Source organism: Macaca mulatta, chromosome 2, assembly GCF_049350105.2.
Source record: "Macaca mulatta isolate MMU2019108-1 chromosome 2, T2T-MMU8v2.0, whole genome shotgun sequence".
Classification (NCBI taxonomy): Eukaryota; Metazoa; Chordata; class Mammalia; order Primates; family Cercopithecidae; genus Macaca; species Macaca mulatta.
In genome coordinates, this window is record NC_133407.1 from 185,070,391 (window position 1) to 185,080,862 (window position 10,472).

The 10,472-nt window shown below is 36.8% G+C and overlaps 1 protein-coding gene across 1 annotated transcript; it reads right to left on the reverse strand.

Annotated features, from left to right (window-relative positions):
- Positions 1-5,985: 5,985 nt before the first annotated feature.
- On the reverse strand, positions 5,986-8,782 carry LOC100430927 (olfactory receptor 5K2). The gene has a single exon (XM_015129348.3). The coding sequence runs from the start codon at positions 8,619-8,621 to the stop codon at positions 7,674-7,676; it is 948 nt and encodes a 315-aa protein (XP_014984834.3). The 5' UTR covers positions 8,622-8,782; the 3' UTR covers positions 5,986-7,673.
- Between the last annotated feature and the right edge of the window lie 1,690 nt (positions 8,783-10,472).

The window sequence follows — 10,472 nt, forward strand, 5'->3', positions numbered from 1 at the left end:
TCAGTGGTGATATCCCCTTTATCATTTTTTGTTGCATCTGTTTGATTCTTCTCTTTTTTTCTTTATTAGTCTTGCTAGCGGTCTATCAATTTTGTTGATCTTTTCAAAAAACCAGCTCCTGGATTCACTGATTTTTTGAAGAGTTTTTGTGTCTCTATCTCCATCAGTTCTGCTGTGATCTTAGTTATTTCTTGCCTTCTGCTAGCTTTTGAATGTGTTTGCTCTTGCTTCTCTAGTTCTTTTAACTGTGATGTTAGGGTGTCAATTTTAGATCTTTCCTGCTTTCTCTTGTGGGCATTTAGTGCTATAAATTTCCCTCTACACACTGCTTTAAATGTGTCCCAGAGATTCTGGTATGTTGATCTTTGTTCTCAATGGTTTCAAAGAACATCTTTATTTCTGCCTTCATTTCGTTATGTACCCAGTAGTCATTCAGGAGCAGGTTGTTCAGTTTCCATGTAGTTGAGCGGTTTTGATTGAGTTTCTTAGTCCTGCATTCTAGTTTGATTGCACTGTGGTCTGAGAGACAGTTTGTTATAATTTCTGTTCTTTTTCATTTGCTGAGGAGTGCTTTACTTCCAACTATGTAGTCAATTTTGGAATAAGTGTGATGTGGTGCTGAGAAGAATGTATATTCTGTTGATTTGGGGTGGAGAGTTCTGTAGCTGTCTATTAGGTCTGCTTGGTGCAGAGTTGAGTTCAATTCCTGGATATCCTTGTTAACTTTCTGTCTCATTGATCTGTCTAATGTCGACAGTGGGGTGTTAAAGTCTCCCATTATTATTGTATGGGAGTCTAAGTCTTTTTTAAGTCTCTAAGGACTTGCTTTATGAATCTGGGTGCTCCTGTATTGGGTGCATATATATTTAGGATAGTTAGCTCTTCCTGGTGAATTGATCCCTTTACCATTATGTAATGGCCTTCTTTGTCTCTTTTGATCTTTGATGGTTTAAAGTCTGTTTTATCAGAGACTAGGATTGCAAACCCTGCTTTTTTTTATTTTCCATTTGCTTGGTAGATCTTCCTCCATCCCTTTATTTTGAGCCTATGTATGTCTCTGCATGTGAGATGGGTCTCCAGAATACAGCAAACTGATGAGTCTTGACTCTTTATCCAATTTGCCACTCTGTGTCTTTTAATTGGACCATTTAGTCCATTTACATTTAAGGTTAATATTGTTATGTGTGAACTTGATCCTGTCATTGTGATATTAGCTGGTTATTTTGCTCACTAGTTAATGCAGTTTCTTCCTAGCATCAATGGTCTTTACATTTTGGCATGTTTTTGCAATGGCTGGTACTGGTTTTTCCTTTCCATGTTTAGTGCTTCCTTGAGGTTCTCTTGTAAAGCAGGCCTGGTGGTGACAAAATCTCTAAGCATTTGCTTGTCTGTAAAGGATTTTATTTCTCCTTCACTTATGAAACTTAGTTTGGCTGGATATGAAATTCTGGGTTTAAAATTCTTTTCTTTAAGAATGTTGAATATTGGCCCCCACTCTCTTCTGGCTTGGAGAGTTTCTGCCAAGAGATCTGCTCTTAGTCTGATGGGCTTCCCTTTGTGGGTAACCTGACCTTTCTCTCTGGCTGCCCTTAACATTTTTTCCTTCATTTCAACTTTGGTGAATCTGACAATTATGTGTCTTGGAGTTGCTCTTCTTGAGGAGGATCTTTGTGGCGTTCTCTGTATTTCCTGAATTTGAATGTTGGCCTGCCTTACTAAGTTGGGGAAGTTCTCCTGGATGATATCCTGAAGAGTGTTTTCCAACTTGGTTCCATTTTCCGCCTCACTTTCAGGCACCCCAATTAGACGTAGATTTGGTCTTTTCACATAATCCCATACTTCTTGAAGTCTTTGTTCATTTCCTTTTCCTCTTTTATCTTTAGACTTCTCTTCTCACTTCATTTCATTCATTTGATCCTCAATCGCTGATACTCTTTCTTCCAGTTGATCAAGTCGGTTACTGAAGCTTGTGCATTTGCCACGTATTTCTCGTGTCATGGTTTTCATCTCTGTCAGTTCGTTTATGGCCTTCTCTGCATTGATTATTCTAGTTATCCATTCTTCCATTCTTTTTTCAAGATTTTTAGTTTCTTTGCGCTGGGCACGTAATTCCTCCTTTAGGTCTGAGAAGTTGGATGGACTGAAGCCTTCTCTCAACTCGTCAAAGTCATTCTCCTTCCAGCTTTGATCCGTTGCTGGCGATGAGCTGCGTTCCTTTGGAGAGGGAGATGCACTCTTATTTTTCGAATTTCCAGCTTTTCTGCCCTGCTTTTTCCCCATCTTTGTGGTTTTATCTGCCTTTGGTCTTTGATGATGGTGATGTACTGATGGAGTTTTCATGTGGGTGTCCTTTCTGTTTGTTAGTTTTCCTTCTAACAGTCAGGACCCTCAGCTGTAGGTCTGTTGGAGATTGCTTGCGGTCCACTCCAGACCCTGTTTGCCTGGATATCAGCAGCGGAGGCTGCAGAAGATAGAATATTGCTGAACAGCAAGGGTTCCTGTCTGATTCTTGCTCTGGAAGCTTCCTCTCAGGGGTGTACCCTGCCGTGTGAGGTGTGGGGTGTCGGTCTGCACCTAGTGGGGGATGTCTCCCAGTTAGGCTACTCAGGGGTCAGGGACCCACTTGAGTAGGCAGTCTGTCCGTTCTCAGATCTCAACCTCCATGTTGGGAGATCCACTGCTCTCTTCAAAGCTGTGAGACAGGGTCATTTGCATCTGCAGAGGTTTCTGCTGCTTTTTGTTTAGCTGTGCCCTGTCCCCAGAGGTGTAGTCTACAGAGACAGGCAGGCCTCCTTGAGCTGCTGTGGGCTCCACCCAGTTCGAGCTTCCTGGGGGCTTTGTTTACCTACTTAAGCCTCAGCAATGGCGGGTGCCCCTCCCCCAGGCTCGCTGCTGCCTTGCAGTTAGATCTCAGACTGCTATGCTAGCAATGAGGGAGGCTCAGTGGGTGTGGGACCCTCCCGGCCAGGTGTGGGATACAATCTCCTGGTGTACCATTTGCTAAGACCCTTGGTAAAGCTTAGTATTAAGGTGGGAGTTACCCGATTTTGCAGGTGTTGTGTGTCTCAGTTCCCCTTGCTAGGAAAAGGGATTCCCTTCCCCCTTGTGCTTCCCAGGTGAGGCGATGCCTCGCCCTGCTTCAGCTCTCGCTGGTCAGGCTGCACCAGCTGACAAGCACCAATTGTCCGGCACTCCCCAGTTAGACGAACCTGGTACCTCAGTTGAAAATGCAGAAATCACCTGTCTTCTGTGTCTCTCACCCTGGGAGCTGGAGACTGGAGCTGTTCCTATTCGGCCATCTTGCTCTGGGTCCTGTCTTTCATGCTTTTTACCTGTTTGCCTTTCTTTCTTAATATAGTGTTTGAATGCTTCAGCTGGTGTCATGCATTTAATAGATCCTGAGACACAGACTGCACCCCTCCCCTCACAAATAACATGGAATATGTGCCACCACATTTGTTTTAAAAATAAATAACTTTTTAAAAATATGGAAGCATAACACATTTCATTTCTGAGTCCAATCAATCGTCCTCTTACTCATGTGGCAGGAAAGATAAAATCTATCCATCATGTTTGCCTCAATTTAGTATTCTAATAGTGGAATATGTACTTGCTATAGAGTTGGAGAAGTATTTTGACTAGAATAGTTTAGGTGCCCCTCATATTACATTACTTGACCTACACATTGGGTTAGTCTATACATATTTGCCTTCCAGGCATGAGTAAATAAATTTTCCCTGCCCTGTTATCCCCACTTGTGGTATCCCAGAGTAACTCATTTAGTCTATATTCTGATTGATTGCAAACTTTCAAAACATGTCTCCTCCCAACCCCTGACTGCCCATCTTAAATGGTATACCAGTAAGCTCCAACACCTGCATTCAGGTTAGAATGTCCTAACATGCCCATCAGGGCATCATAGCCAAAAGGCTGTTGTTTACTTTTCTCACATTAATTCTCTGGTTTTATGAAGAACTAGTTCCACATAGATACATATCTCTGTATAAAGTCATGTTTAAAACAATCTCCAGTAAGGTATTCTCCCAGTAGAAATTTTGTGACTTTTATCTCAGTCAGTTTTCCTTCATTTCATAAGTATTATTTTATCCTGAACTTCTAAAGGGAGCGTCAAACAAAATAGACCTATAAGTCATATCGGTATATGACTCATTTCTCCAAAGTTATCACACTGATTTGATAATACATGCTGTCCTACATTAGTATTTGGCTTTCTTTCCTTTATGAAAATGGAGCTACCTTTATTGTTAACACCTTAAACAGGACTAACTGGTATCTGTTCTCTCTGTTCCTGGGATTGATGTTGATTCATCAACATAAACAAAACATAAAATTATAATGCAGAGATGAAGCTAATTCAAACCAAATAAAATAGCAAGTTTATAGTTAATAAAAGGGTTGGTCAATAAACATATTTAGTAAAATGTATTTACTTAAAATGAATTATATTGATTATTGTTCTACCATATTTCTATCAAGTTCATACCTATATCTCCTGCTCAGTAAAACTGAATAATTTTTTTATAAAGAACGTACAGCTCAACAGTTAACTGTTTACTGTATAAGATTTTCTTTTTTAAAATAATGTATTTGGCTTATATTTTTCTTTTAAAGTTTTCTTAAAGTTTAAAGGAACGATTAATATTTTATCTCTTTTTTTGTTAACCTCAGTACAAAAGTACAGTTGATGACTTGACAAAAGGGCTGCATCTATGGCTTGAAGGTGCAGCGCTTTCAAGTCATCAACTGTATTTTTGTACTGTTGAATTTCTCCAACAGTAACAAAGGAGAGCATGCTTCCAGCTGGAGCTGAGTCCAAGCACACAGCCATTCCTGCACACGCATGTGTGCAAACAAGGAAGCCCAAGTAGGAGAAGAGGAAAGAGGTTGTAGGGATTTGGGAAGAAATCTGATTATTCCCCAGAGGAAAAGACAAATCTACTTTCCTGAAATGGCCCTGAAATCTACTTCCACCCTCAGAACTTAAAATGAACAGCATCCTTCTTTTCATCTTCATTTCTTCCCCAGTGAATATGATCTCCAAACCATTCTTTTTTCTTTGAACTGTAAATTTTCCACTCGTGGATGATGTAACCAACAGATGCAATCTCTGAGAAGATGGAAGTCGGGGCCTCTTACTATAAAATTGACCTAGCTGGACTCAGGAAACCAGGGAAGAAGTCAATGCAGGCATTTAAAATGTAAAGCTTTTTCTGGTTAAACCTATTTATATTTCTTGTAGGTTGAGTATTTCTTCCCAGTTTTTCTCCTCTGGTGTATAACAAACAGGTCAAAATTTCCCATCTTTCCTCCTGGTACTAGTTGAATCCTACATTGCATACTTAATGCATAGTGAAAAGGCATCTAGCAGAAATACACACCCCAAAAACACACCACCGTTTTATTAGGTGCCCGATAAATTCTGTATTTAGCTTATTTATTTATTGTTATTTTTGCTTTTTCTTGACCCACTACATGTGACTGCAAATGAATTAATAAATTATCCCTTCTGGAACTTTTTGGTCATTTCTTTTTTTAAATGTTTTCACTATAAAAGGTAAGCTGAAACATTGAGAAATTGTTCAAATCAGCATATTTTATAATTCACAACTACAACTTGGTAAATATTTTTACTGTAAGTAAGCACTGAAATAATGAAGTATGATGAGAGGCAGTAGTTTTTAATGCAAAGTTATACATTTAAATGTTCAGAGGGGCCAGGGAGGTGACATAAGAATTGTTGCCAGTTTTTCAAGAAAAGTCAAATTTTGCTTTTATAAAAAATTTTAATAAATATTCTCCTGATTTTTAAATCTCTTAAAATTAATTTTCCAAAGAACACTATGCTGTTCTGCATTGCGTGGGATACATAATTCTGTGCAATATCTGGGTGACCTTTTGTGATTTCTTACGTAATAATTGAGAATGTAGTTTTTGTAATTAGGCAGCCTGGGGTTCAGGTCATGCAGACTCCTGTGGGTCATTGAACAAGTGACTCAACCATACTGCCCTTCATATTCTCACCTGTCACATGGGATAATAATTGTAGTTCTCTCACAGGATTTATGAGGGTTAAATGAGGTAATAATGTGTATATACAGCTTAGCACAGGATGGACACATAGTAAGTATTCAAATCCATTTGGTGATGCTGATGGAAGTGAATTAAGCAAAAACTCAATTGATGGGGTTTAAATTTGAAACAGGCAAGGAAATACTGAAATGTCTGAGTATAACTGGAATGAACTAGGATAGGTTTTCTTGGAGGTTACAAATATACACTATATTTTTATAGTTTTGCATTCATGGTTTAGGGAATTATATCTAGAAAATATATCTGTTTTCTGCTCCTTTTTCTATATAGACTCAGCATGCTGATTTTCCATGTGATGCCAGCCTATGGTGGCTGGCTAGCTTGAGACCCACCGCAACCTGACAATTGCCTTCTGAAAATTTAGATGTGACCACAGAGCATCAAGAGAGGAGGTGGAAGGGAGAATTTTTCTGTTACCTGTTATGGGTCCTCCTTGTTCCAGAAGTTAGTAATTAAAATAATGGCAATGTTCCATTATTTAAGAAGATGAAAAGAGTGGTGTCTTGGTCATTAATATGTCTTAGCATCTAGAACAGTGCTCGCACATAGCAGAATCTCAATAAACATATGTAGAGTGAATAATTGGAAAGTATTTCTTTATGATGTCACATAAGGTTATTAGGTTCTATCCATATTAAACAACTTTAAGTTTTGCAGTGGTGAAGGAATAAAAGAAAGTATTTGAGATAAGCCCTGCCCACAGTTCAACAATCATACTTTTTGACATGTCTATATATAATATACCAAAAGATTGTGTCTCCATTGTTTAACCCCTTCCTCACCTCTCAGGAGGGGGCACAGAGAAGTTTAGCCTAACTCACTGACAATGAAGACTCTTCAGATCTATATGAAGCTTGAACTGTTTGTCTAGAACTTTATGATATGGTATATTTATGCATGCAGATTTTGGAGTAAATAAAACTTAATGAAACCTATCTTGAAATTAGACATTCTGATTTTAATTATTTAAATGATAAAATCATTTTAACAACAACTTCAATTTGGAAATACAATATTCACTTTTATTGGGCACAATAATTTCCTGACTATCCCATTCTAACTACAATAATGTCCTCCACACACAATTACATTTTCTTCCTCAAAATCCACTTGCCATTTTTGTTGTTCATGGATGTAAGTAATTTCATTGGTGGACTGTTCACATGATCTTAAACACTTAACTGTAATGCTCATGTTGTAAGCTATTAGAATGGGCTGGTTATCAAAGCCCACTTTGTAAATGGAATAGCCTTCTACATTTGTAACTTGTAGTTTTGCTGTTGTTTTGGGTGTTAATCATAATTGTTACTAACACAGTCTATAGGCATGGTGGCATTCTACATTGCTGCTTGAATGAATTCAATGTCTGGATGTGCTTTTAAATTCTGAGTAAAGATTTAGCACAATTCACTCCTTTCCATGAATTTTCCCTGTCACATATTTCTGCTTAATTTGATTGCATTTTGACATGTTTTAATATTTTGTATACAATTAGTACACTTCCTCTGTGTAATTTTATTTAGAAGGTTTTTGAGCGTTAAACCATTAAGCTAGGATAGATGTCATTTGTTCACACTTTCTTGAGATTTTATTTTCAGCAGAATTTTTCTTAAGACACTTATTACTTCCTTGTTTCTCAGGCTATAAATGAAAGGATTTAGTAAGGGAACTACTATTGTAAATAAAATGGCAGCTGGTATATCATTACCTCCTTCAAGCAAATTCGGTCTAATGTATATGAAAAAAATAGATCCATAGAATAATGAAACTGATGAAAAGTGGGATGCACAGGTAGAAAAGGCTTTGGCCCTTCCCTCTTTGGAGTTCATTCTGAAAATAGTAAGAAGAATATAGAGATAAGATATGAAGACACTACCTATCGTAAAGACTTGAATTGAACCTGAGAAGATGAATAGAACCAGTTCATTGATGAAAGGGTCAACACAGGAGAGTCTATACAAGGGAAGAATGTCACAGTAAAAGTGGTTGATGTGATTCGATCCACAGAAAACTAACCTAAATACAAGCCCCACATGAATCATGGAATGCAGGTTTCCAGCTATGAAGGCCCCTGTGGTCATCTGAATGCAGAGTTTCTTGGACATCATGATGTGGTACTGCAGTGGGCTGCATATAGCCACATAGCGGTCATAGGCCATTGCTGCCAGAAGAAAGCAGTCTGCAGTTTCCACAGTGCAGAGAAAATAAAACTGTGCTGTACATTCATAGAGGGAAATCCTTTTGTCCTCAGAAAAGAAGTTCTCTAACATTTTGGGGGTAATGGCACAGGCACAGCAAGAATCCACAAGAGCCAGGTTTCCCAGAAAGATGTACATTGGTGTGTGAAGTCGACGGTGGGTAAATATCAGTGCCATCATACCAATATTCCCCACCATGGTGATCAGATAGATGGCAAAGAACACCACAAACAGCAGAGTCTTCAGCTCTGGGTGATCTGTAAACCCCGTGAGGATAAACTCATTTTTCATGGTATGATTTTCTTCAGCCATTCCTGACTTGTCTGAAAAACAATTGTGGAGAAATAAGGCACCAATTTATAATATGCCACAATTATTGAGGTCTCTTTGGCTTAAAAGAAGGAGAGCATCTTCCACAAGATGAAAATAAGATTTAAAAAAACCTGACAATATTGAGTGTTATCTAGGAAACAGTAAAATGGCAACCTAATTGCATTCCTAGTAAATGTATAAATTGGTGTAATCATTAGAAAATAATTTGGTAATAGATTAAAAAACTTTTAAGGTTCATACCTTTTAACCAGTAAAAATAAATCCGTCAAAAAGAAATAACTAAAACTTCAGAAAATATGTACATATAATGATGTTCATTGTAATCTCATTCATAATAGTGAAAAATTTAAACACCTAAATGGTAACCTTTTAGTTAACCAGTATGATTAAATAAATGTGAATCATCCGTATAAATGTATACTGTCAAATATTTTAAATGGTGTTTTGCTAGAATATTTATTACAATAAAACAGACACAAAATATTGAATAAAAGCAAAATAAAAGGTTTTACATGCAGTATAACCTGAATTACCAAATAAATATTTACATGTAAATGTAACAGAAGGTAGTACAGAAGCACATCAAAATGTTTTTACTAGTTTTTGCTATGTATAAAAATTATTGGTCATTTTTTCCTGTTTATATTTTTCTCTATTTTAACTTTTCTATAATAACTATTCCTCATATTCAAGAAACAATCTTTATTAAGTATATAAAATTAAGTACCCTTAGAACTGCTATGTTTTATACTTCAATAAATCCATAAAAATCATTGGGGATTCAACTAATGTTTTCTGCACTTTAGAAATCTACAGTGGAGAACATCACAATGCACTTACTGAACAAGTGCCTGCTTCATTCTCATGACGATGACATTGGTAGTTACAATAATTATTTGCTGACAGTCTTGCATGTATCTCAAAACATTCAGGGATATGTTCACATCTTGTGGTAATGCATTCTTATGATCCTTTACCTATAAAAGCAGTATCACCTTAGTGTCAACTTTTGCTCTTTTGAACATTATGATTTTATGGTATTCCTAGATTCTATTTGGAATAGATTCTAGACCACATTTGTTAAAATTTGAGGATATTTTTAAAACTTCCGTTACTAACCCCTTAGATAGGTCCTTAAACATGGAGTTCTAATCTGTTGGGGCATGTTTTATTTCAATCTACCTTCATTTATTATAGTTACTTTTGGAAACAGGTATGCATGCACTGATATTGAATGCCTGTTTTATTTTACTTTCTTTAAAAGGTAGTTGAGACTGTTCTAGACATTTACAGATTGATAATTTTCTGGATAGTAAGTGATCACAAGTACACTCCAAATTTCAGGAACAGAGAAAATGTTTTGGAGAGACATAGAAAGACCTCTTCTATTTTAGTTTCCTGAAAATATTGCTGACTTTTAAATATCAGATTATCTGGGGGATGATATCTTTAGAAACAGTATTTTAAAATGAACTTTGAAATGTATATAAATATAATTTGAATACTTTTCCTTAACTAGTTACCCTTGCCACTTTAAAGTCACATAACATAAGATTTCCTTCAGTTTTCTCGGTTGATTGTAGTAAATTAAACAGATATATGGTTTATATTGGTATTTGATTTCTCTAAGAATCAAAAGAGAAACAAGAACACTCCCTAAAATTATATCGGGGGTTTAAAAGATTGGTTTGAAATTATAGTCCTTGCTCATATGTTTTTTTAATACATAGGGAATGCACAATACATTTTCAACACTATTTCATTGTAGAGGTTACCTCATTATTTAAAGAAGTTTAAACATTTTCCCTAATGTATTCTGTTATTACTACC

Bases quoted from the DNA above. Each gene is read 5' to 3' on its own strand.
- LOC100430927 (XM_015129348.3), bottom strand. From the start codon at position 8,621: ATGGCTGAAGAAAATCATACCATGAAAAATGAGTTTATCCTCACGGGG.